Source organism: Hyla sarda, chromosome 3 (genome assembly GCF_029499605.1).
Source record: "Hyla sarda isolate aHylSar1 chromosome 3, aHylSar1.hap1, whole genome shotgun sequence".
Taxonomy (NCBI): domain Eukaryota; kingdom Metazoa; phylum Chordata; class Amphibia; order Anura; family Hylidae; genus Hyla; species Hyla sarda.
In genome coordinates, this window is record NC_079191.1 from 98,428,711 (window position 1) to 98,456,625 (window position 27,915).

Genomic DNA, 27,915 nt, shown 5'->3' on the forward strand with positions numbered 1-27,915 from the left:
GAAGGCCTGTGAAAAATGAAAGAAGAAATCTGATTGGCTGCTATGGGCAACTGGGCAAGTTTTCCTCTGCACATGTTTTGATAAATCTCCCCCATGAATGTTACAAAATTAAATAACAATAACAGGAATAAATTCATTATATTTACATCAGTTCTAAAACAAACAGAACAATTCTAAGTTCTGTTACGCAACATTTTACCTGAGGAAAACCACGCAAACATGGGGAGAACATACAAACTCCTTGCAGGTGTCTTTGATGCGATTTGAACCAATTGTTATGGTTACAGTTTGTTGCCTAGGGTTACGACCTGTAGTCCAGCTTTTATTGTTTGTCTAAGAAACAGCAGAGGATTGGAAGTAGGAACTAATATGAGTGGCTCAGAAGGGAGCACAATATGAACTGCACCATAGCAAGGAAACCTTCTTTTAATCAATCGGAGGAATACAGGAGGAAGAGGACAGACTGGAGTACATGTCAGCAATGCATGATGGGAATTGTAGTCTGCTACCCACATGGGCTGCTGCTGAAGCCCTGCCTACCCTTTCTGCGCTGAGAAGCAGCACTTAGGAAGGAACAGTATCATATTTAGGATGTAGGGATAGTTATTGCTGTTTTGTGTTTAAAGTTCCTCTTCCAAATTTTTTTTAGTCCCATGTCCAGAACCCCTCTTTAAAAACCAAGTGAATAACTAAAGGTTCCCTATATAGTGTTTTTTTCTATGCAGACCTTGATGGTAAAATCCACTGGATATGTTGTAAATGTTGGATTGCTAAGGTCCAGAGTTTGTGTACCCCACTCATTCTGGTGACAGGAGGTGCTTGTTCCAGGAATAAAAAATACAACTGAAATTACATCAATTAATATCACTACTAAGACTTCAAATGACCTTATCTGCAATAAGGGAAGGGTCACCCACAGCGCATCTGCAGCGTATCTGATGCTGCGGATGCACTGCCGGTAGTCACAGAGTAACTGCAGAGCGAGCTCTTTGCTGCGGCCGGGTAGCTGTTGGTGTCAGCATATGACTGCCGGCGGGAAATCAACTGCTAAGAGTGGACACACAGAGCATCAGGGAGCTTCCTCTGCCATCACTCTGACTGCTGGCAGCATATCCGAAGCGTCAAATAAGCTGCGGAATGTGCTGGGTGTGACCCTACCCTAAAAGAGCAAAAAGTGGGTCATCCACTCCACATAACCCCTGTTTATATGTCCTATCAGGACATCTGGATGTCATAAGAGGAGGGAGGACTCTGCACAATCATGTTTTAGATAAGCATTGTCATGGTAATATTTAGTTATGATTGCTCAAACCACCAGCAACAAGTATTCATCTGCTTAGATCAGTACAAAACTAAAATCCCCAGCATGCCCGGACAGCCTTTGGCTGTCCGGGCATACTGGGGGTTGTAGTTTTGCAACAGCTGGAGAAACATAGTTCGGGAAACACTGGCTTAGATGAGCAGAAACACCAAAATCTTTTCATTATTTATCTGCAAAGGTAAGGCTGACATTTACTTACTGGTATATGTCTGCCATGTTACCAGGATTGTGTTCTTTGGAGAGAATTCAAGGGCAACTACTTTTGGCAGATCAAAGGTGTGCAGCGATTTGCCATCAGCCGTGCTCACTATATTTACTCTGGAAAAAAAAAAAGGTCATTTTAAAAAGGTATTGAGATTCATTCCATTAATAATTAAACCACACGACCTGCCCAAACGGCTGTCTACTTTATATTTACGTTCAATTTAATGTAATGTACAGATAGAACAACAATACACATCTAAAGATTTTATTAATATACATATCAAAGCTGCCAATACAACAATACAGTCACATTATACAGGACCTAATCCAGTGTATTTCACATCCACCATGTGTGGACAGCCCAGGCATGCTGGGAGTTGTAGTTTGACAACAGCTGGAGACACACTTCTTTGGAAATATGGCCCTAACCAAAAGGCCCTTATTTAAGCAGAGAAAAGCTTGCACTGAACTAAAATAATTACTACTACAGAATAAATCCTTTTTTATCATATGAAACAGCTTCTTAAAGGAGAATAAAATTGCACAGATTAATATGGTCACCATGCATTGCTCATTAAAAGACTTACACTTCTCCATTGCACCATGCAAAGAGTTTCCCATCCTTGCTAAAAGTGCTTACTTTGCAACTTTTGCTGCAGTCTCTGGAATAAGAGGAAAAAAAAATTAAAAAGATATAATTGCATTGTGGGCAAATGAAAGAATTTTATTTTTTTTCTCATGCTAAAGTACACAAAGTATATACAAAATCTCACATAAGTGAGTACATCTTTTACATTTTGTAATTTTTTTCTTATATTTTATTATTTTTAGTCATTTTCCCTCAACCCAATGTCATGTGACTTGTAAGTGTTACAAGGTATCAGGCGTGAATGGTTAACAGGTGTCAAATTTGGCATTATCGCTCTTACACTCTCAAATACTGGTCACTGGAAGTTCAACATGGCATCTCATGGCAAAGAAAAAATGATTGCTCTACATGAAGACGACCCAAGATGGCTACAAGAAGAATGCCCTGAAACTGGGCTGCAGCATGGTGGGCAAGGCCATACAGCGGTTTGACAGGACAGGTTCCACTCAGAACAGGCCTTGCCATGGTAAACCAAAAAAGTTGAGTGCACATGCTTAGCATCATATCAAGAGGTTGTCTTTGGAAAACAGAAGTATCAGTGTTACCAGAATTGCTGCAAATGTTGATGGTGTGGGAGAACTCAGACCACACGCAGCACACTGCACCAAATTGGTCTGCATGGCTGTTGTCCCAGAAGGAAGCCTATTACATGGATGATGCACAAGAAAGCATGGAAACAGTTTGCTGAAGACAAGTAGTCTAAGGGCATGGATTACTAGAACCATGTCCTGTGGTACGATGAGACCAAGATAAACTTACAGTATTTGGTTCAGATGATGAGGAATAAAAAGACAAGTGTATCTTGCCTACAGTCAAGCATGGTGGTGGAAGTGTCCAAGGCTATATGAGCGCTGCTGGCACTAGGAAGCTTCAGTTCATTGGGGGAACCATGAATGCCAACATGTACTGTGACATACTAAAAGCATGATCTTTTGGGCTGCAGGGAAAGTGTTCCACCATAACAATGACCCCAAACACACATCCAAGGGATGCTGGGAATCGTAATCTTTTTCCAGAATGTCTCCATAGTGATGTCAGCCCTAGATATAAAGTCTACAAGGAGGGGCCCTCTTCCATTCTTGTACAGTGCCGTCGTGATCAGGCTCAATCATGGCACTGAGAGGGTTAACTGCAGGGATTGAAGTGTTCTGCATTCCCTGTAGCTGCAGCTGAAGTGTGGCTATGTATTACAGCCATCCTCCTACCAGTGATTGCTCTGGCACAGCCTGTGTCATCACCTTCATGTAAAAGTATTTCAAGGTGCACTAACAACCTAAGGCCTTTGATTTACTGTTATGTCAAGGATCAGGAAAGGGTAAAAAGGAGTTATCCCTTGAAAAAAGTCATCACAATCCTGTGTCTCTTCAACTGGGACAACAAAAAACGTGGTCTCAAATGGCTGGAGGTGCTCAACCCCAAATGCAGTTGTGCATTTATACTGGGGGAGCAGATCCTGCCCTTGTAGTCTGTTGCTAGGGGCGATCCCCAGCATAAAAATGCAGCAGACTACAAGTGCCACAATGGCATCTTACACCAGATAAACAACAATTAGAATAATACAATACAGAAATTTAGGTCCACTACTGTGGTAGATGTATACAATGACATTGGCTATCCCTCAACACTGATGTTAAAATTTTAACATCAGTGTTGAGGGATAGCCAATGTCATTGTATACATCTACCACAGTAGTGGACCTAAATTTCTGTATTATTCTAACTGTTACACATCCACACTGTTTATCTGGTGTAGGATTCTATTGTGGCACTTGTAGTCCACTGCAGGCATCCTCCATTGTATGCATTTTTATGCTGGGGATCGCCCCTAGCAACGGACTACAAGGGCAGGATCTGCTCCCCCAGTATAAATGCACAACTGCATTTGGGGTTGAGCACCTCCAGCCATTTGAGACCACGTTTTTTGTTGTTGTTTAAAAATGTATACTAGGAGGTGTGTAAACTTCATATGTTAATGCGCCTTGAACATTTTCCAGGCAGCATTAGGGTTGCACCTGTGAGGCCATGCACCTATATCAGCCAACTTGGGTGGGGCTTGTAGCCTCTCTCCCCCCTTCCATTGTATGTGTGCTCAGTCACACTGGAGGGAACTGGGAGCAGGCTGCATGTCGGCCTAGTGCTGCTGTAATTGCCCACTGGCCCCTGGTTTTTGCTTATTACGCACAGGTAGGTTAGCATTAGGTCCTGCGCCATTTGAGAAACCGTGGCGTTGGTGTGCGGGCTCTGGTGTGTCCTTAATATAAGGATACACTGGCGAATGTCTAAATTTTAACATCAGTGTTGAGGGATAGCCAATGTCATTGTATACATCTACCACAGTAGTGCACCTAAATTCCTGTATTGTATTATCTCTTCAACTGGGAGATGTAGTTTTGCAACAGCTGGAGAGTCATAGGTTGGGAATTGCTGCTTAAAGGAAATCTGTCATGTAATTCATGTTTTTCTGTTTATGCAAATTACTTGCTTGGGACATGGGCAAGCTACAAACCATGCTCCAAGCACTGTGACGTCATCTTCGCCCGCCCCTCTCATCCATATTCATAATACCCTTTCCAGTGTACGACACACAGATGCTCCTTCCAGTCGAACGATGCTCCCGAGTGCAGACAGGAAGCGGCGCATGCGCCATACAGTAGCATGGCTGAGCAGGCAGGAAGAGGGATTATGACTATGGATGAGTGGGGCGAAGATGACGTCACAGTGCCTGGAGCATGGTTCGTAGCTCCGCCCCAATTCCCTTAAGCAAGTAATTTGCATAAACAGAAAAACATGAATGAATTACACTGGAACGCAGCGCTGTAAGTATCATATTGATCAGTATCACTCGCAATACAAGCCCAGGGGTGTAGAAATTAAAATAAATAAAAGTATATCTGTCCACAGGACTAAAATGGAACACAATCTACTTGTCCCTCATGAAAATCCACTTGTCCTTGAAGACAAAATAATTTCAACCAAAATAGTATGTAAATAAGGTCTTTATTAGTTTCTACACTTTAATTTTTTTCCTCCTTGTCCTATAATAGCCATAACTCTTATTTTTCCATCTACTGACCCATATAAGGGCTTATTTTTTGCAGGACCAATTGTACTTTGTAATGACACCTGTCATTTTACCATAACTTATGCTCCTAAACAAACAAAATAAATATTTTGTGAGGTGAAGTTGAAAAAAATAAAATACATTTGGGGGTTATCTTTTTTTTCCACCATTCACCTTATGGTCAAAATTACATATTATTTTGATACTTTAGGACAGCCTGATTACACCAATACCAAATCTGTTTAGTTTCCGCCACGTTTTACTAATTCAAATAAAAAAAAAATACTTTTAAATTAAAAAAAAAATTCCTGACCCGTATAACATTTTTATTTTCCCGTATACTGGGCTGTATACTTTTTGGGCCATAATCTGCTGTTTGTATCGGTACCATTTTCGTACTGATCAGACTTTTGAACACTTTTTACTTCATTTTTTCTGGGATATGATGTTATAAAGCATTAAAAAAACGCAATTCTGTGATTTGGTATTTTTTTAAGTTAACGCCATTGACCATATGGGATATATAATGTTATATTTTAATAGTTCAGCCAATTACGCACGCGCCAATACCAAATATATAGTTTTTTATTATGTTAACATTTTTTATATGGAAAATGGGAAGAGGGGGGGGTGATATGAACTTTTAATATGGAAGGGATTATTGGGTGGTTTTAAAAAAAAATAAAAAACTTTTTTTTTTAAACACACTTTATTAGGAGGAATCATTAGATTCCTTATACAGATCAATGTAGGTGATGCGAAATAAAGAGGTACCTGCCTGCAACATCTAAAGTGGTGAGTGCTCCGTCATTTCTTTCTTTATGGAATATATATTTATGACTTTTTGCATTACGTGAAGCACCACCTGAATAGACAGAGTACCTGAAGCACAACACGAGGCTGACTGAATTTACGCACCTATCTGAACTGTCTAACAGTAGTTGTGCCAGGAAGACTGATTTTGAGACGGGACGTGTTCTATTGAACTCCATTGATCTGTGTTCATTTGGGTGAGCCTGCTCAAGGCAGGCTTAATCAAATACAGATCCAAGGGGGCAGCCATTAATGAAGAGGTGAGCCCTCTGGCTACCTCCACACTGGATCAACTTCCCCCTCCTTGCAGTGCAATCGCCCGACTAGACCACTAGGGATGGATATAAGATCCCTTTAGACGCCGCTGTCTTTGACAGCGGCGATCGAAAGGGTTAATAGCCGCCCATGGTGATCGCCGCAAGCAGGGCTATTAGCGGCAGCCCCCAGCTAAAAGCACTCAGCTGGGGGTTACCAGCTATGGAGCAGACTTGAGTCATGAGCCCGCTCCATACACCCTGAGCGCCGGCAATATAAAAATAAAGGGGGAAGTCAGTCTGGCCCTGCTTGCCCAATACAGGGCTAAATGTATGAAACATTCCCCTTCCCAGCACCCGAAACTACATGTCCCGGGTGTCGGGCGATAGGATTTCGACATCCCTGAAGCCTGTATGAATGGTTAGTGTAGGTGATACTGATGACAGATTTCCTTTATAAACTAACAAGTTAAAAAAAAAAAAAAACACACACACACAAATATATACATCAGGTATAAGTACAGCCACCTACCCACAATACTAACCTACCCGCCCACAGCAACCAACCACAGTGGAGTATTTTTTCAGAGCCGTTTAAGTAATGAAAGCTCAGTTCTTGTTGGTTGTAACAAGCCCAGTCTATCTATTGAGCAGTATACATAAGGTTCATAGGCTACAAATCAATCATAAGAACAATGGCAGCTGGTTTAGGATAGGTTCACACCACTAATTTTTCCTCTAGAAAAACACACTGGGAAATAAGTGGCTGAAGTCTGAGTCTCTCCTGGGATTTCTGCTGCATATTTTACCATCTTTTGCCACAGATCTGTATGCACATTAGTTCTTTATTGAAAATATGTGTTCGTTTACCGTGTGACAATGGGATGTGTACTGCATGTGTTTTTAGCACATCAGTAAAAAAATTATAATCATAAGATGTGGGAACATTAGGGCTCCCCTCTGCACTGATGACCTTTGACCTCACAATTCAAGTTGTCCATATACCTGGGACACCTGTCAGCTGAACACTTGTTCATCCTACAGATATTCCTCCCAAGTCCATCATTAAAGGGGTTATCCACCATAAGGTGATTTTAGTATGTACCTGGCAGGCAGTAATGGACATGGTTAGGAAAGATCTGCGCTTGTCTTGGGGCTAAATGGCTATGTCATGAGATTACCATAACACTGTGGCTAGCTTTTTGTGAACTGGTATTTCCTGTTTGACTTTTCTTTTTTTGACTACAAATCCCACAATTCCATTTTCCTCCCTCCCACACATCAGCCACCCCACCCACTGAAACATAAATGAGCTGCATCCATTCAAAAAGACCTGTGGATTTCAATCAGGGTGCCTACAGCTTTTGCAATAGTTGCAAATTGATTTCTCTCCCACCCAGTGATCGCTCCACCCATTGAAGCAGACAGGCTCCCTGTCATCAGCTGACTAGTGAGTCAGGTCTCGGCCACCTTGCAATCTGGTAAAAATCTGAGACAACAGTCATTTTGTATGCTGTTAAAATAAATATTGGGGTGAAAATCACAGAAGAATTGTGAGAAAACAGTCACACACAGGTACAGACACTATATTATGAACTACCTCAGGAACTGGTCACAGCAGGAACAATTAACAGCTTTAAAACAGGATTAGATACATTCATGGAACAAAATAACATTAATGCTTATGAAGAAATATAAAATCCCATCCCTTCCCCAATATCGCGCCACACCCCTACCCCTTAATTCCCTGGTTGAACTTGATGGACATATGTCTTTTTTCGACCGTACTAACTATGTAACTACACTAACTTTACAGCCCCAGTAGCATAGTCAAAAAAAATCTGAAATCTGACTTGCCCGAAAGCCGTCCCGGGGACAGAGAGTTGGGAAAACCCTATACACATCAGATAGTTGACACCCAATCACCAAAATTGTCTTATTCAGCTGGTCAAAATGAGCAGTTACATAAATAAACTTCAAATGACACAATGTTTTTTCCACAACTCAATATATATCAATCAGCTGAAAAAGACTGGCCTAAATAGTGATAAACTGCAAAGTACATTTTAGATTTTCATTCACAAAGATGGTATTATTATCGTCCCAGCAGTACAATGAAACAATAATGCTATATCCAATCAATGACTATGTTAATGACACATATTATCCCAGATGAATAATGAGATGGAACAATACAAATGTAGAACAGAAATAACAAAGTTACCACAGTAGGTACAAAAGCATCAAATAAAAGCCAGGTTTACCGTTGAAATAAATCAAATTCTGCTATTTTGGGGGGCCCCTGGAGCATATGGATTCCATCAGATCCTCTGACTGAAAAAAAAGAAATTAGGACACATTAAAATATGTGAATTTGTGTAAACTTTGAATGAGGCAAGTCAAAACTGATAAATAAAAAAACAGCAGCATTGTGGATAAGCCTAAGAGCATTATAGATCCCTATGACCTGCAGTCAGACCAATAATACAGCTGCATCATGGTGACATGAATGAGGTCTAAGGGCTCATACACACAGCTGTATTAGGGGCTGGGTTGTAAGTATTGATAACACCCACAGCCTGCTACAGGTTTATACTATACTTCTGAATTTATAAAGGAGAAGGGGTTACACACAGATTCATACAGAACCTGAGAGGAAATAAAATCCTATCAGCAGATCTGGTTTCCATAACCATCTTTGTACTGATGACACTCCGCTCTATACCTCTTCCCGTGACATCACCCCTGCACTCCTTCAAAATACCAGTGACTCTCTGCTGTCTAAAACATCATGTCCTCCCTATATCAAACTAAATCTTTCTAAAACCAAAACTTTTTAGTGTTTCCTTCATCGACTAATCTACCAAAACCTGACATTTTCATCATGGTGTGATACCACCATAACTCCCGGGTAGCAAGCTCACTGTCTTAGGGTTATGCTAGACTCAGATCTGTCTCTGTCTCCCTACATTTTATCATTTTTACCTTCTTGTCACCTCAAAAACAACTCTAGAATCCTCTCATTTCTTACTACTGAAACCACTAACTCTCGTTGTTTTAATTCATCCTCACCTCGACTACTGGAACTCTTTACTAATAGGCCTTCCCTTCTCTCCCCTCTCCAGCCCATCCTAAATGCCGCTCTTCCTCTCCAGCCAATGCACCAATGCCCCCACTACACTTGTTACCTAATAAGTCCAGAAAATCTTCACTATCAACCATAAAGCTCTCTACAGTGCTGCACCTTACTACATCTCTTCCGTCATAACACGAACATCTTCTAGAATCCGAACCTCTCACTTCTGTCCCCAAGACTTTGCTCATGCTGCACCAGTCGTCTGTTATGCAATACCCCAAACCCTTAGAGTTATACCCAACAACAACAGTGTTAAGCAGGAGTAAAGACACTAACTACTATCATTTAGCAGTTGTCCCACTACACCCTATGCACTTTAGACATTCAGAGATGGATTGCGGACTGGTTTACCCAGCTTTATGTCATTATATATATATATATATATATCCTGGCTGGACCATTATATTAATAAAGCACTTTCTGTCCTTTGTCTTGACCCCATTTCTCATAGACTGTAAGCTCCCACAAGCATGGCCCACACTCCTGTCTGAATACTCAGAGTGGAATTTATGAAGAAACGTATGTTTTTTTTTATTTGCTCCATAAGGGCGTATTCACATGTACAGTATCCTGTATCCAGCTTTAAATACCGCTCATCAAATATGCACAGGATACTGTACATGTGAAAAGACCCTAAGTATCGCAAATTGTGTTGCATGTGCTCAGTTGTGCAAAAAGTGTATGACTTTTGATGCTTCTAAATGGAAAGAATTTCTTTCAGAAACGACCTTATGTACAACGTGCAACACATCTATATGTGTCACAAAAAGTCGTACAACTACACCAAGTCAAACATGGTTTAGCAAACTAATACTTCGGTATAATGCTGCAAACCAAAATAATCCTGGTTTTATTCATGTTTGCCAATATATATATATACATACATACATACACACACACACACACACACACACACATATTTTGTTGTCTTTTCGTTATCTAAGATTCCAAGTAGCATGTTGTAAAACACTTGATAATGCAGCTATGCAGTTAAAGTGGGCAATGCCAGTTTGGTGTCATAGTAAACTGCTATGTTGGCATTTTACGACCAATGATGCCCCTTAGGTTGCATCACATGTTGCCTCCTTCTTAGAATCCCCATCTTATGCCACCATGCTGCCTCAAGCTATCACTTTGAGGAAAATGCTTTACCATTATATCCCCTGGGAGGCTCAGCAGACTCTCCTCACAAGACTTTAGCTAAAGTGGTGAACTGAAGAGATTGTGGAGTATTTGCATCAAATTTATCAAGTCACTGCACTTTGTTAATAAATATATGTTGCGCATATACCATCTCTAAATCTGTACAAACAGTGTACCAACACCAAGGTTAATAAACCCCTCCTGTCTCCACGAGAAGATGCTGTCAGGCCACCCAAAAAATACTTTGCCGGTAGGACCACGGTGAACTGCATTGTCAACATTGATGGTTATGCAGTATTCGCGGAATTCCGCACAAAGAATGAACATGTTCTTTCTTTGTGTGGAACAATTTCAGTTGCAGAATTGTCCGCCGTGTGAAGGGGTCTCACAGAAGACCCATCCACACTGATGTAATGTTCACTGCGCGGAATTCTACTCGCGGAATTCCGCAGTGTGAACATACCCTTAGTGTGCACTATTGTAAAGTCTGATGATTGCCTCAATTTGTACCCTTAAAATTGTAAAGTGCTGCGGACTTTGTTAGTGCTATTTAATTATTATTATTAATAATTCTGTGGCTAGGCCACCAATTGCTGATCAGAGGCGTGCCAATTCTCTTCAAAGGGAACTGAGCGGCAGTAAACTGGTGTCACCACTATATAATGAACAGTGCAGGATCATTCACTTTATAGTGTGAGGTGCCAAGCAGCTGATCAGCTGGTGGATAGGCCAGCGATCAAAAAGTTCCTGAAAACTCCTTTCATTTTCCTCCTCGCCCTAGCTTGGCTTGTTTTTGCAAGGACCAGTTGTACTTTTTAACAGGCAACAAGAATAATCCAGAAAAACACCTTTAGGTCATGGTCACACAACATAAAATATGCAAAATGTCTGCATAGAAAACAAGATCTGCCATTCTGCACAAGTGAATAATCCGGCAGGCACTAAGACTGCTCGGAAATGTGCTGTCTAATGGACAGCAATGCATTTCCAAGTGAAATCTGCAAAAATAAATAAAATAAATAGACAAGTCAGGATTTCCACCGTGAAATTCCACCGTGTGAACAGTGCAGCAGAATCCCACTGAAATCAATGTGACTCTGCTGAAGCGGAGTGTCCGAGTGGAATATTCCTGTGGAATTCCGCACAGACATTCCACCGTGTGAATATAGCCTTTAAAAGGGAACTTAGCAGATTTTACCCTATATCACTGTTAACATGTTATAGAAGGTAAAATATGTTTCCTTACTATGTCCTAACGTCCTGGATTGCATCATCCATAGCGCCAAAAATCAATTCACAAAATGTCCTGAGCTATATGTTAGTGAGCCCCAAGTAGTTACCGGAGTGTGCTGTATCCTAATGTAGTCACAGCAGATCAAGGCTGAATTCGTGTTTACTAGAGCGTGATGGATAGCCCGGACCCCTCCAACATGAATGTGCGGAGGGAGCAGTGCAGTAAAGTCTTGCGCTATCCAGAAGCTACTTCATGACCAGGAATAGCGCAGCTCCTGGACCTGCGCAGGATTTCATGTGCAGAGGGAGCAGTGCAGGGACCTCAGAGGGGCCCGGGCCATCCGCACGTCCTGGGGACTATTTGGAGCTCATTAACATACAACATGGGACATTTTACAGTGTGATTTGGGGCACTATGGATGATTCAATCCAAGACATGGTAAGAAAACTGATTTTATCCTACATAAAATGTTATAGGGTAAAATCTGCTGCCAAATTCCCTCTAAGGGTACATTCCCACACGGCGTATTTGCTGCTGCGTATTTTATTTTCTCTGTTGAAGTCAATGGGTAGGAAAATACGCAGCACCAAATACGCAGCAAATACGCAGCAAAATACGCCGTGTGGGAACGTACCCTTAAGCTTTATGGCCAATTAGAAAAACTTTCCACACGTCATGCACACATATGAAAAGTTTGATTCGTTGGGGTCTCAGTGTTAAGACCCCCCATGATCTCTAGATAAAGCTGAGTGAAGCGTGCAGCACTCTCCAGCTTGGTACTCACTCCAACTCATTACAGGACATGGTTACAAAGACAACGGAGCCTATGTCCTTTAGTTAGGATGTGAAGAGCGCTTCACCTGCGCTTCACCTGGCTATAATGTGTGAGCCTTATTTACTAAAGCCTACTGAATTTTTTTTTAAAGTAGCTCTAAAGCTCTGTTCAGATTTCAGCCAAATCAGAGGTGTATGTCAGAAGCAAAGAGGAGCACAAATTTCCCGATTTAGGAAATCCGTCTGTCACTTTTAGAAATCAATTATGATCTGGGAGTTGCCCAATTGTCCATGCGAATTATAAACAGAAGCAGGGACTCCTGTTAGGCTAGGTTCAGACTACAGAATTTCCGACAGAAATTCAGTCGTAAAATTTCCGTCAGAAATTCCGCTTGCTAAAATGTCTAGTGTAGTGAAGTTTCCGTTCACAAATTCACACTTCGGAATCCGCTTAGAAATTTCTGCCTGAAGAAAGGCGTTGCTCTTTCTTCAGGCGGAAATCCGTGCAGAACACATTGCAGTCTATTGGAGACTGCAGTGTCCGCGTGGTCCTAGTGCCGACTGATTCAGTCAACGCTGGCCGCACTCGGAATCTCCGGGCGGAAATTTTCTGCCTGGAGATTTCATAGTCTGAACCTAGCCTTAGAGGCAGTAAGTAGTCCCTGCTCCTGTACAGTACACTATGCAGCTGGGCTGAGTGTAGTGAGTAGAAGCTGCAATGCATACAGCATCAGTGGTAGTCCTGCTACACTTTGCCCCTGAAAAGTACACTAATCGGCTGAGCTGGGTGCAGAGCATAGTGAGTGGAATCTGTGATTAAACAAATCCACAAGGGATCACAAAATGTTTGTATTTAAAGGGATATTGCAGGTATCCCCTATTCACAGGATAGGGCATAAAGGATGCTTGGTCAAAAACCTGTGCGGAGGAAAACTGTTGCAGTTGCCCATAGCAACCAACCAGATAATTTCTTTCATTTACCAGAGGCCTTTTTAAAAGTGAAACACAATCTGATTGGTTGCTATGGGTAACTGCAAATCTTTTCCTCTGCATGGTTGTGATAAATTTCCCCCAAAGTGTCTGATAGCAGGAGTCCTAGAGATCATGCCTCCCCACAGCATTATGCTGCGGGTCAGCACGTGTACATCGCTCCATTATCTACGGCGTTTCCATAGACAATGAATGGAGCAGGGAGAACCGGGGTCCCATTCTGGAGATCTGATCTCAGAGATCCCCATGAACAGACACTGATCCACAATTATTAGGGGCCAGGTGATTTTCCCAGTGCATACCTACAGCAGAAGGCTGCGACAGCTGCATAGGTATACAGTCACCATATATGAGCCAGGAGCTATAGCATAATGTGAACAGAACGAGGCTGAAGTTGGTTTCTTATTTGGCCAACTTCTTATTCAAGCATTTTCGTGCTGAAAAACCCAGCCACGTTTCATCTTCAATGCCCTTGCTGATGGAAGGAGGTTTTCACTCAAAATCTCACGATACATGGCCCCATTCATTCTTTCCTTTACAAGGATCAGTCGCCCTAGTCCCTTTTCTGAAAAACAGCCCCAAAGCATGATGTTTCCACCCCCATGCTTAACAGTAGGTATGGTGTTCTTTGAATCCAACTCAGCATTCTTTCTCCTCCAAACATGACGAGTTGAGTTTTTACCAAAAAGTTCTACTTTGGTTTCATCTGACCATATGACATTCTCCCAATACTCTTCTGGATCATCCAAATGCTCTATAGCAAACTTCAGATGGGCCCGGACAAGTACTGGCTTAAGCAGGTGGACACATCTGGCACTGCATGATTTGAGTCCCTGTCAGCGTAGTGTGTTACTGATGGTAGCCTTTGTTACTTTGGTCCCAGCTCTCTGCAGGTCCCCTCTGTGTGGTTCTGGGATTTATGATCACTGTTCTTGTGATCATTTTGACACCACGGGGTGAGATCTTGCGTGGAGCCCAGATCAAGGGAGATTATCAGTGGACTTGCATGTCTTCCATTTTCTAATAATTAATCCCACAGTTGATTTCTTTCATATCAAGCTGCCTGCCTATTGCAGATTTAGTCTTCCCAGCATGGTGCCGGTCTACAATTTTGTTTCTGGTGTCCTTCGACAGCTCTTTGGTCTTAGCCATAATGGAGTTTGGAGTGTGACTGTTTGAGGTAGTGGACAGGTGTCTTTTATACTGATAAGTTCAAACAGGTGCTATTAATACAGGTAACAAGTGAAGGACAGAGGAGACTCTTAGGGTACGTTCCCACAGGGCATATACGCAGCGTATTTCACGCTGCGCAAAATTTACGGCAGCAGCAGGAAATACGCTACGTATTCCTTGCTCACTACACACACAGGGCTTTCTGGCGGCAGCCCTATGCGTGTAGTGAGTTTTGGAGGCGGAGCCGCGTGTCCCGCCGACACACGGCCCGCCCCCAAAACTCACTACACACGTAGGGCTGCCGCTGGAAAGCCCTGTGTATAGTGAGCAAGGAATACACAGCGTATTTCCCGCTGCTGCCGTAAATTTTGCGCAGATCCTTAAAGTTACAGGTCTGTGAGAAGCAGAAATCTTGCTTGTTTGTAGGTGACCAAATACTTATTTTCCACCATCATTTGCAAATAAATTCTTTAAAAATTAGACAATGTGATTTTATGGATTTTTTTTTCTCATTATGTCTCTCATAGTTGAGGTATACCTATGATGACAATTACAGGCCTCTCATCTTTTTAAGTGGGAGAACTTGCACAATTGGTGGCTGATTAAATACTTTTTTGCCCCACTGTATAAGACGCTCTCAGCAGGGATATGGCGGTATGATTCTTCCGCTGCGCTCGGACTTTACCTGCAAGTTTTAATTGTCGGTTTAATTGAGGACGGTTTTTATATGAATTGATTCAATAAAGTTTACTATTTGTTATTACAGGAAGTGGTTTCAGTGAAGTCACTATTTTCTGTATATATACTAGAGGCCCAAGGATCCTTAAAGGGGTTCTGCGGTGCTTAGACATCTTATCCCCTATCCAAAGGATAGGGGATAAGATGCCTGAACGCGGGAGTCACGCCACTGGAGACCCCCGTGATCTTGCACGCGGCACCCAGTTTGTAATCAGTAACCAGAGTGTGTTCACTCCGGGTCCGATTACCGGCGACCACAGCTGTCACGCCCCCTCCCGTAGGCTTGCATTTAGGGGCGGAGCGTGATGTCAGACACCGTCGGCCCGGTGGTTGCCGGTGTGAGGTGGTTTTTTGCGCCCCCCCGTAGATCCATGCGTCCGCTCCTCCCCCAGCTCCCCGAAGATTTCCGAACCTAGAGCTGGGGGAGGGCAGAGCAAGGGGAGGGAGGAGGTTCACGCCCTCTCCCTCATCTCCCCTCTCGGCTGGACGCAGATCTCTACGGCACGCCCCCTCCCTGAGGACATAGATCGCCACGGCAGGTCCCCTCCCTCATCTCCCCGAGCTGAGGACGTAGAGCAGTGCTCCCAATGAGCTCTATGTGTAAAGGGGGACATACTGTACGGGCTAAAGGGGGACATACTGTGGAGATCTACGTCCTCAGTTCGGGGAGATAAGAGAGGGGGTGTGTACTTCTCCCCGTGGAGATCTGCGTCCAACCGAGCTCAGGGAGGGGAGATGAGGGAGGGGGTGTGAACCTCCTCCCTCCCCTTGCTCTGCCCTCCCCCAGCTCTAGCTTCGGAAATCTTCGGGGAGCTGGGGGAGGAGCGGACACATGGATCTACGGGGGCGCAAAAAAACACCTCACACCGGCAACCACCGGGCCGGCAGCGTCTGACATCACGCTCCGCCCCTCAATGCAAGCCTACGGGAGGGGGCGTGACAGCTGTGGTCGCCGGTAATCAGACCAGGAGTGAACACGCTCCGGGGACTGATTATAAACGGGGTGCCGCGTGCAAGATCCCGGGGGTCCCCAGCGGCGGGACTCCCATGATCAGGCATCTTATCCCCTGTCCTTTGGATAAGGGATAAGATGTCTTAAGCACCGGAGTACCCCTTTAAAATCATCACTTATTCCTAATACACATAAGCAACTGGCAAGGTTGGCACCTGTTTTCTACCAATCCACTGTTTGGGCCAGGATGGATACAGGTGGGTATTATGGAGGGGCCCTTATTCTTTATATTTCCACCCTTAGGTTAGTGGCCCAATGGCATTTAAATCATCACTTATTCAAAATGCTGAAAATGTATGTAGTTGGCAAGGGTGGTACCTGTTTCCTTGCCAATCCACTTTTTGGACCAATCTGGAAGTAGTTGGGTATTATAGAGTCCTTTATACTATTTTTTTTTTCAGCAAAAACACAATCTAGATTTTTGTTCTGAATTTGGATTGTTCCCAAATAATATTCAACATTTATTAAAAAAAAAAAAAAAAAACTGGAATAAGGGGAGAAAAGGGTTTTCAGTTATATCATCTATAAAAATAAAATGCTTGAATAAGAAACCAACTTCACTGAATAAGAAACCAACTTCAGCCTCGTGTGAACAGCGCACTACAGTGTGACACAAGTGACAGCTATGGAGGAAGTCCTGTAAGTGCCCGGTCATAACGAGAGGTAGCGCACAGTCGCTCATACTAGCACAGGACTCTCCCACGGGTGAGCAGCAGTATGCAGACGCCAGCACACTATATACAACAGCTATATAGCCAGAAACGAGACAGACCTGCCAGAAGCGGCATGGGAGGCGCCATCTTGAGCCGGAAAGAGACAGCTGACGTAAAGCGAGCGGAGGAGGAGCCAGAGTGATACACGTAACCCTTACTGTCGCCTCACACATCCCTGAAGCGCTCTGGAACACGTCCGCCGAGGTGCAACAAATATCCTTCCGCCGCTGGTTGATAGAAACGCACGTGTGAACTCCTCGGACTATTTTTTCTTTTTGAACCAAGAAGTGATGACGTGTTTGTAGTTGTACGAGTACATAGTTCCGTTGCAGGGGGGCGGGGCTTGTGGAATTGCCTACGCTGGCAGCTTGGCGGCTCGGTATTTACACCTCACACACCCAGTAGAGAAGGGGCCGGTGGCCGGTGCTGTTGTGTCCGTTGTAATCCCCGCTCACCCCGTCAGCAGTAGCCATGGTGGCCAAACAGAGAATCCGGATGGCGAATGAGAAACACAGCAAGAATATCACACAGAGAGGCAACGTGGCCAAGACCGCGGTACGTGTGCGTCTGTGAGCTGGGGGACGCGGAGCGGTGGGAGCTGGGGGACGCGGAGCGGTGGGAGCTGGGGGACGCGGAGCGGTGGGAGCTGGGGGACGCGGAGCGGTGGGAGCTGGGGGACGCGGAGCGGTGGGAGCTGGGGGACGCGGAGCGGTGGGAGCTGGGGGACGCGGAGCGGTGCGAGCTGGGGGACGCGGAGCGGTGCGAGCTGGGGGACGCGGAGCGGTGCGAGCTGGGGGACGCGGAGCTGTGCGAGCTGGGGGACGCGGAGCGGTGCGAGCTGGGGGACGCGGAGCGGTGCGAGCTGGGGGACGCGGAGCGGTGCGAGCTGGGGGACGCGGAGCGGTGCGAGCTGGGGGACGCGGAGCGGTGCGAGCTGGGGGACGCGGCGCGGTGCGTGTGTGCTCCCCCATTGTAATAACGTGTCTCCTTCCCTACAGCGGAACGCAGTGGATGAGAAGTCCTCGGTAGGACCCTGGTTATTGGCGCTGTTCATATTCGTGGTGTGCGGTTCTGGTAAGTGTCATTTAAAGCCAGTGTAGGACTACAGATCCCAGCATGCTAGCTATATTCTCTCCTATATCTATAATATGCTTAGAATCAGTCACACACCTTAGATCAGTGCTTCCCAGTCAGAGTCCCGGCAGTTAGGAAACTACAACTCCCAGCATGCTCGGACAGCCGAAGGCTGTCCGGGCATGCTGGGAGTTGTAGTTTTCCAACAGCTGCTGCCACCCTGGTTGGGTATCGCTCCCTCAGACTTCAGACTTGTTGTCAAAATCTGCATCACATCTGAAGTGTATCCAGTGTGTGTGTGAACATAGCCTTATAATGTGGCAACGTTGTCAGGATCTTGATTCTGCAGTGACCTTTGAACTTCGAATCCGGTGCCATATGGAGCGTCCCTTTAAAAATGTTGCTGTTGATTGATGGGGACTTTCTTACTAGAGCAGGTGCATGTTAGATCTCCCTGCCAATATTTCCTCACCTGTGGCTTTCAAGCTTTGCCTGTCTGGGCATGCTGGGAGTTGTAGTTTTGGTACATCTGGAGAACACTTGTTACGCGATAAACTGTCATAATAATAAGTCTTTATTTATATAGCGCACACAGATTCCGCAGCACCGTACAACTCAAATTGGTCCCTTGTAATCTGAATTCACCTGTCAGTATGTTTTAGGGGTGTGGGGGTCTCTAAATCCCAGCTGATAAGCCCTGGCTGATAGTAAAGGTCAGCAACTGGGGAAGTCAGACTGGGCTTCTCACTAGAGCGTACCAAAATCCCTTCCTCGTTCCCAGATGTCACTCCCCAGACCATGACTGCATGCTGAGCTCCCGCAGCGTGCGTGACGTGTCACCGCTCCAGCATCAGCAGTTTCCCTTCCTCCGGACAGCTGAGATGGATGGTGCTGTTTTCTGCTGTGCGGAGTGGATACCAGCCCGGGGTTCACGGTGCACCCCCTAACCTGCATTGTGATACTAGTAGTGTTTCCCAACTAGTGTGCCTCCAGCTGTTGCAAAACTACAACTCCCAGCATGCCCAGACAGCCGAAGGCTGTCTGGGCATGCTGGGAGTTGTAGTTTTGCAACAGCTGGAGTCACACTAGTTGGGAAACACTACTAGAGATTAAGCAAAAACCAGCACGGGGGTCACGTAATGCAGGTCTGGAGGCGAAGGGATTATGTGATTGTAAAATTGCCTAACAGAAAGATCGCTACTTACGATTCTTGTGCAGTTTCATGTGTTTTATTTTATTTTTTTGTTTTGTGCGTTCTCTTCTGCTTCCATATGTCACATAGATCAGGTTATAGATATCTGTACTGCTGAGAAAGCTTACAGTGAGCTTTTTTCTACACGTCAGGGGCACTCTCAGGCTTGGATGTACCCAATCGGTTCCTGAGCCCAACATATATGCCTTTTAAAGGGGTGCTCCGGTGAAAACCTTTTTTCTTTTAAATCAACTGGTGGCAGAAATTTAAACATTTGTAAATTACTTCTATTAAAAAAATCTTAATCCTTCAAGTACTTATCAGCTGCTGAATGCTACAGAGGAAATTCCTTTCTTTTTGGAACACTGATGACATCACGAGCACAGTGCTCTCTGCTGACATCTCTGTCCATTTTAGAAACCGTGCATAGCAGATGTATGCTAAGGGCAGCATGGTAGCTCAGTGGTTAGCACTGCTGCCTTGCAGTGCTGGGGACTTGGGTTCAAATCCCACTAAGGACGACAATAAATAAAGCGTTATTATTATTATAATAACGTCAGCAGAGAGAACTGTGGTCGTGATGTCATCAGAGAGCATTCCAAAAAGAAAAGAATTTCCTCTGTAGTATTCAGCAGCTAATAAGTATAGGAAGGATTAAGATTTTATAATTGAAGTAATTTACAAATAGGTTTAACTTTCTGCCACCAGTTGATTTAAAAGAAAAAAGGTTTTCACTGGAGTACCTCTTTAAGAATTATTAATGCCAAATGTGATGGGCATCCCCGATGGCGGTGGTTTCCAAACAGTGTGTCTACAGCTGTTGCAAAACTACAATTCCCAGCATGCTGGGAGTTGTAGTGTTGCAACAGCTGGAGACACACGGTTTGAAAAAAACACTGCTCTGTAGCAGTGATTGTAAGAATAGGAATCGGATGCCGGCCTTTTAAATAGAAGATGGGTAAATAGAATAAATGCACCAATCCCCACTGCCATAAGACAGCCACACATGAACAGGTGCAAAACTCCAGCAATGACGCCATGTTATTGATAGAAGCGGGGTCCGAGGTTTGTGACCTTCCTCTTTGATGAGCCTAGGCCACGGTTTCCCAACCAGAGTGCCTCCAGCTGTTGCAAAACTACAACTCCCAGCATACCCAGACGGCCAACAGCATGGTGGGAGTTATAGTTTTGCAACAGCTGGAGGCACACAGGTTGGGAAAACAATGGCCTAGGCACTAATATGCCATATGGAAAGAGTTTGTCCTGACAGGACAGCCCCATTTCTGTGCATATCCTATATATTACTAGCATAGAATTGTAAATACCCAATAGTGAGCCCTTTTACACTGGCGCATCTATTTTTGCGGTTACACTTGAGTTTCTGCAATGCACGCATTACAACATTGGATCACTGCATGCTTGGGATCTGGCATTGACAAGGACTGGTGGTGTACAGTCATGGCCGTAAATGTTGGCACCCCCGGAAATTTTTCAAGAAAATTAAGTATTTCTCACAGAAAAGGATTGCAGTAACACATGTTTTGCTATACACATGTTTATTCCCTTTGGTTTAGTTCCAATACACACAAAAGGGAGGGGGGAAAAAGCAAATTGGACATAATGTCACACCAAACTCCAAAAATGATCTGGACAAAATTATTGGCACCCTTTTTTTTTTTTTTAATTGCGGAAAAATAAGTTTCAAGCATGTGATGTTCCTTTAAACTCACCTGGGGCAAGTAACCGATGTGGGCAATATAAAAATCACACCTGAAAGCAGATAAAAAGGAGAGAAGTTCACTTAGTCTTTGCATTGTGTGTGTGCCACACTAAGCATCGACATCAGAAAGAATAGAACTGTCTGAGGACTTGAGAACCAAAATTGTGGAAAATATCAACAATCTCAAGGTTACAAGTCCATCTCCAGAGATCTAGATTTGCCTTTGTCCACAGTGCGCAACATTATCAAGACGTTTGCAACCCATGGCACTGTAGCTAATCTCCCTGGGCATGGACCGAAAAGAAAAATTGATGAAAGGTGTCAAAGCAGGATAATCCGGATGGTGGATAAGCAGCCCCAAACAAGTTCCAAAGATATTCAAGCTGTCCTGCAGGCTCAGGGAGCATCAGTGTCAGCACAAATTATCCATCAACATTTAATTGAAATGCTATGGCAGGAGACCCAGGAGGACCCCACTGCTGACACAGAGACATTAAAAAGCAAGACTACATTTTGCCAAAATAAACTTGAGTAAGCCAAAATCCTTCTGGGAAAACATCTTGTGGACAGATGAGACATAGATAGATCTTTTTGGTAAAGCACATCATTCTACTGTTTACCGAAAAGGGAATGAGTCCTACAAAGAAAAGAACACATTACCTACAGTGAAATATGGTGGAGGTTCAATGATGATTTGGGGTTGTTTTGCTGCCCCTTGCACTGGGTGCCTTGAATGTGTGCAAGGTGTCATGAAATCTAAGGATTACCAATGGATTTTGGGTCGCACTGTACAGCCCAGTGTCAGAAAGCTGGGTTTACATCCCAGATCTTGGGTCTTCCTGCCGGACAATGACCCCAAACATACGTCAAGAAGCCCCCAGAAATGGATGGCAACAAAGCGCCGCAGAGTTCTGAAGTGGTCAGCAATGAGTCCAGATCTAAATCCCATTGAACACCTGTGGAGAGATCTTAAAATTGCTGTTGGGAAAAGGCGCCTTCCAATAAGAGAGACCTGGAGCAGTTTGCAAAGGAAGAATGGTCCAGCATTCCGGCTGTGAGGTGTAAGAAGCTTATTGATGGTTATAGGAAGCAACTGATTTCAGTAATTTTTTTTTCCAAAGGGTGTGCAACCAAATATCAAGTTAAGGGTGGCAATTTTTTCCAGACCATTTTTGGAGTTTGTGACATGTCCAATTTGCTTTTTCCTTCCTCTTTTGGTTTAGTTCAAATACACACAAAGGGAATAAACATGTGTATAGCAAAACATGTGTTACTGCAATCCTTTTCTGTGAGAAATACTTCATTTTTTAAAAAAAAAATTCAGGGGTGCCAACATTTACGGCCATGACTGTATGTCATTCAGGCTGCCAGACCACAGCTGGGGACAACTCTAAAAATGTGGGTGTTTTTATTTTTTATTTTATTTTTATTGTATTTTCCTCCAGGAAAAATCTTCTTTCAAAGGCTGCATTCACACCACGTTTTTGCAATAGTTTCTGTATCAGATTTTTGATGAAAAACTGATTTCTCAAAACCCTACTAAGGCTGCATTCACACCACAATTGCAGCCTACAGTTGCCGTAGTATACTACGGTTTTAGGTCCGATCATAAAACCGGATACGTGGCACAAATGACCCGACTGGAGTCACTGTTTGTCTCCGGTCGGCTCATTAAAGTGAATAGATTTCAGCGCCGGTCCGGGAGCGCCCAGTTTTCTCCTCCCCCAGCCGAATCCGGCAACCATAGCCTGCAATCATGGTGTGAATACAGCCTAAACTGTATCAAAATGTGTGTACAACCTTTAACCTGTATACGGTTTCAAAAAGTGATGTCCGGTTGCATCCGTATTAAAGAAAAAACTCTATACATTTTTAACTTTTCACTCAATTATGAATAAAGTTTTCACTTGATTTGAGATTCCAAGAAAAAAACATTCGGTGTCAAAAACCAGATGGAACCAGATGGACTCCCATGTCTAAAATAATATATAATATACGTTTTTTTCACCCGGACCCAAAAAAACGTGGTAGGCTACGATTTTGGGTACAGGAAAAAAAACTGACAAAACCGTACAAGATTCAAAACGGACACAACCGGATGCATCTTTTGGCATACAGTTTTTAATAGAGAGTCAATACAGTTCCATATGGTTTTCACATTGAATACGTATACGGGAACTGTATATGCCAAAATAGGACAGCTGCGTGGAATATTCGGCTTCATATTTTTTCCGACACTCTTGATTCACCTGTTACCATATGGTCAAAAAGTGAGGTCGACCATACACCTTATACAAGCTGCCCCCCTTCTACAGCACCGTTTCCCAAAACAGTGTCTCCAGCTGTTGCAAAACTACAACTCCCAGCATGCCCGGACAGCCTTTGGCTGTCCGGGCATGCTGGGAGTTGTAGTTTTGCAACAGCTGGAGACACTGTTTTGGGAAACGGTGCCCTACAGAATAGGGTTAGATTATATCGGCTGCATTTGGTGTCTACACCTCTGATCACTGTGGATACCTACTGCCTTGGCACAAAATAAGTGGGATTTGTTAGAGGTATTTCCCATTGGAACACTTAATGGCAAATTCACATAGATATGCCATAAATGTCTGAATACTAGTGTAGAGATGTTGCTAAATTACCTTCAGTGGGGATTTTTTTTTATTTTTAACTGAAGTGGACAGGTTGTGCTGTTTTTCTAAGCAACTAATCAGTGTTTATTTTTTTAATTTTTTTTCATTGATTTGTTCATTTTTCAGTAGAATTTTTCAATCTGGTTGCTTTGGGCAATTGCACCACTCGTCGTTTTGATAAAATGTGTTTTTAGAATGGTCTTCCGCTGACATCCCCCGGCAGTGGTCACGATCGGCAATAACTCTGAGCCCCCTAGATCCCATAGTTAATAGCCATCTTACTATTCCTAGTAGACTGTAAGTGCAGTGTCTTGTCCAAGCAGTTATTTAGGGTGGGTAAAGGTGGTGCTACATTTTGACATGTATGGAAAAAGGACAGATGTCCAAAGCCAGACTCTTCATCTGGCCCTGGACATCTCTCCTTTTTCCATATCCATGGGACGTAGTCCACGTCTGTTCCGTGCACCAGTTCTGGGTGAGCTGAAATACACCTGTAATTTCTATTTTGACCTGTACTACCGATTTGTATGAATTTTTGTAGTTAGGCTGGGTTCATACCATGTTTTTGTAACAGTTTTCGTATCATCAGGTTTTTGATTATAAAAATAAAAAAATTCCTCAACCTGACTTAAACTGTATCAAAACGTGTGTACAAATTTTAATCTGTATACAGTTTCAAGAAAATGTCTGGTTGCATCTGTCTTTTAAGGAAAAAATATATACTTTATTTTTAACTTTTTCACTCCATTATGAATAAAGTTTCACTTGATTGAAATTCCAAGAAGAAAAACTGTGCAAAGTCAAACCATATGGTTCCCATTGACTCCCATGTTAAAAAAAATAAAATAAAAATATGTACTGTTTTTCACCCAGACCGAAAACCATGGTAGGCTACGGTTTTGGGTACGAGAAAAATTGACAAAACCGTACAAGATGTAACCGGATGCATCTTTTGGCATATGGTTTTCAATACGGTTCCGTACGGTTTTCAAATAACGTATATAGGGACCGTATTGCAAAAACATGGTGTGAACCCAGCCATACATTACTACTTTTTTTTTTTTCTGTTTCTCTGATTTTTTTTTTTTCTCTTTATGATTTTTAACTAAACTTTATGTATTTATTTGTTTTCTTTAGCTATTTTCCAAATAATCCAGAGCATCAGGATGGGCATGTAAAACTTTCTCCAGATGTTACAATTCTCCTGTGAAGTATAACATGGACTCTTGACATTTTATTTTCTGTTAATTTGGACAACGAAAAACGGATTTCACAAAACTGCCTGTTCCAGAATGACGCCGTAAGCAGTGATCATCCGAGTCATTCCAGACGATTCCACCAAAGTCATTCCAAGTTTTCTAATCCATACCACAGTGCCTTCAGAGAGCACCATATGCATAAGAGCAATAAAAGCAGATCTGCTGTCGTGGAGCTACTTATTCAGTGAAACGTCAATCTATGTGGAACTAATTTGTATGCAATGTAGATACCTGTAGTCTAAATAGGTTTTGTGTTTGGAAGCTGTTTTTGTTTTGTTAAATAATCTACATTTTTTTTAATGTATAAAATTGGTTAATTCTTTTTAATTTAAGAATCAAAAGCTGGAAAATTTAGTAATTTGAATATTCTCTGTATGCTGCAAGAAAATGTCATGTGTTCTCACTTTGTCAGGCGCTTGCTTTGTGCATAGAGGCTTCATAATTTTCTGGAAAGACCCCTTTTCTCTTGCCCAAAAAGCACCTGTAATGTGCCACTTCCCAGTCCTTTACTGTAGGATGCACAATGGACTGGCACAGTCACCAATATGCTAGAGTAGGTGCAGACCTATGTGATGATTCCCAACAATAGAGCTGTCTGGTCAAGTCATTCTGGCTTTTACAAAATACTGTAGACATATCCTCAATTTATTTGTCTAGCCAATTTTTGCATGCGAGAACCCACTTTCCAGTTTTACCAGTATTTAAGATGATGGTTAGTGGCTTGGCACAGCTCTCTACAACCATAGGTAATTCAACAAAATGTCACCTACCTATAAGCGGTGTAAATTTGGTGCGTTTTTGTAAGAAAAATACAAATAAAACATTACAAAAATGGTTTCAGCAGTGTTAATAGGTATGTGGGGGGAACCTGCTGTGTGAACATGCTAGGAGTTGTAGTTCTGCAAGATCTAGAGGGCCACAGTTTAGAGATCATTGCACGGTGATCTCCAAACTGTAACCCTCCAGCTGGTGCAAAACTGCAAATCCCAGCATGCGCAAACAGCTGTCTGGGCATGCTGGGAGTTGTAGTTTTGCAACATGTGGAGGGCTACAGTTTAGAGACCACTGTATAGTGGTCTCAAACTGTAGCCCTCCAGATGTTGCTAGGCAACTCACCGGCTTCCGTAGGATCCAGGGAGCCGCATCGCCGTCCTTGTGCCGCTGATCATCGCTGCCGATGGGTAACTGTACTTCAGCGCTGATCCTCGTCGGTTTCCCAGTCCTGCCCGGCCTATTGTGGGTGGGCAGAATGGGGAAACTGAAAGATAACCCCCCCGCCCCCGATCTGCTATTGGTCGTCACTTCTAGACGATCAATAGCAGGGGTGGCATCCCTGCCACCTCACTCCTATCCCTTCAGGGGGATCGTGGGTGTCTTGGACAACTCTGATCCCCCTTAATTTCTGGGTCACCGGAGACCCAGAATAGCTGCAAATCGCTGGTGTGAATTCACCGGTGATTGCCGACATGGGGAGCCTCGGGACCCTCCCTGGGCATTTGCACAGGGAGCCTGCTGATGGATATCAGCAGTCACCCCGCCCGGCACGTGGCAGGGACCGAAATTCATACGGGCGTACAGGTACTCCCTTGGTCCTTAAGTACCAGGGAGCAGGGGCATACCTGTACGTCATTCGTCCCCCAATAGGTTAAAAATTGTCATCTTCTGACCCCTATAACTTTATTTTTCCGCGTAAGGCCCGGTACGGTACAGGCTCATTTTTTTTGCGCTGTCATCTGAAGTTTTTATCGGTAGCATTTTTATTTTGATCTTTTTATTCATCTTTTCATGATATAAAAAGTGACCAAAAATACGGTATTTTAAACTTTTTGGAATTTTTTTTGCGCATACGCCATTGACCGTGCGGTTTAAAAAAATAAATAAATATATATAATTATATTTATAATATATATATATATATATATATATATATATATATATATATATATATATATATAATTATATTTATAATATATATAAAAAAATTTTTTTTATAGTTCGGACATTTCCGCACGTGGCAATACCACAAATGTTTTATTTTTTATCTACATTGTCGTTTTGTTTTTATATGGGAAAAGGCAGGTGATTCTTACTTTTATTAGGGAAGGGGTTAAATGATCTTAACTTTTTTTTTTTTTTTTTTTGCAGTGTAATAGCCCCCCCCCCCCCCAGTAGCTATTACACTGCACATACTGATCTCATACACAGATCATGGGCGTGCATTGACACGGCAAAGTTCAGTGATATCGGCGGTCAATTGCTCAAGCCTGGATCTCCGGCTTGGAGCAATCAATTGCTGATTGGACGTCACGGAGCCAGGTAAGGGGACCTCCGCTCACGTTCTAGCTGATTGGGACATTGCGATTTCACAGTGATGGTACCAATCAGCCTGACTGAGCTGCCGGGAAGCTTTTTACTTTCATTTTAGACACAGCGATCAATTTTGAACGCTGCGTCTAAAGGGTTAATAGCGCGCGGCACAATGATCTGTGCCGCACGCTATTAGCCCAGGGTCCCAGCGGCCATTAGCTGCCGGGACCGACCCGGTATGATGAGGGGGTCACGGCGTATACGGTATATACTGTGACTGGGCGCAGGGCGTACAGTTCTCTGCATCCTTAAGAGGTTACGTCAGCTAAATAGTGCTTTAGCATCAGAGGGAACTATTCTCCTGGAAAGGATGGATTTCCATATGAAGTATACTGCAGATATAAGGAACATCTTATCCCCTGTCTTTTTAGAGAACTGACAGATGCAGTGGACAATGGTAATCTCCCAAGATCAATGCTCCAAGCTAAAATAATACTTGTCTTTAAACCTGACAAA

At 43.4% G+C, this 27,915-nt stretch overlaps 2 protein-coding genes across 2 annotated transcripts in view; one reads left to right on the forward strand and one right to left on the reverse strand.

Moving 5' to 3' along the window:
- The window catches only part of EIF2A (eukaryotic translation initiation factor 2A), a 61,712-nt gene extending 44,299 nt beyond the window's left edge, over positions 1 to 17,413 (reverse strand). Inside the window, exons 1-4 of the mRNA XM_056564758.1 lie at positions 17,274 to 17,413; positions 8,566 to 8,635; positions 2,113 to 2,187; positions 1,521 to 1,639 (exon numbers count right to left, since the gene is read on the reverse strand). Of these exons, the coding sequence (XP_056420733.1) occupies positions 1,521 to 1,639; positions 2,113 to 2,187; positions 8,566 to 8,635; positions 17,274 to 17,301 (292 nt within the window). The 5' untranslated portion in view covers positions 17,302 to 17,413. The remainder of the gene's footprint in view (positions 1 to 1,520; positions 1,640 to 2,112; positions 2,188 to 8,565; positions 8,636 to 17,273) is intronic.
- Positions 17,414 to 17,627: 214 nt separating this feature from the next.
- On the forward strand, positions 17,628 to 25,926 carry SERP1 (stress associated endoplasmic reticulum protein 1). The gene is made up of 3 exons (XM_056564759.1): positions 17,628 to 17,769; positions 18,213 to 18,288; positions 24,971 to 25,926. Exons 1-3 carry the CDS (start codon positions 17,686 to 17,688, stop codon positions 25,009 to 25,011), a joined length of 201 nt encoding a protein of 66 aa, XP_056420734.1. The 5' UTR covers positions 17,628 to 17,685; the 3' UTR covers positions 25,012 to 25,926.
- Positions 25,927 to 27,915: the final 1,989 nt, after the last annotated feature.

What these genes read in the sequence shown, in the direction of transcription:
- SERP1 (XM_056564759.1), top strand. Translation starts at nt 17,686, where the DNA reads ATGGTGGCCAAACAGAGAATCCGGATGGCGAATGAGAAACACAGCAAG. An exon ending in GCAACGTGGCCAAGACCGCG is followed by an intron (nt 17,770 to 18,212) that starts GTACGTGTGCGT and finishes CCTTCCCTACAG; the next exon opens with CGGAACGCAGTGGATGAGAA. An exon ending in ATTCGTGGTGTGCGGTTCTG is followed by an intron (nt 18,289 to 24,970) that starts GTAAGTGTCATT and finishes TGTTTTCTTTAG; the next exon opens with CTATTTTCCAAATAATCCAG.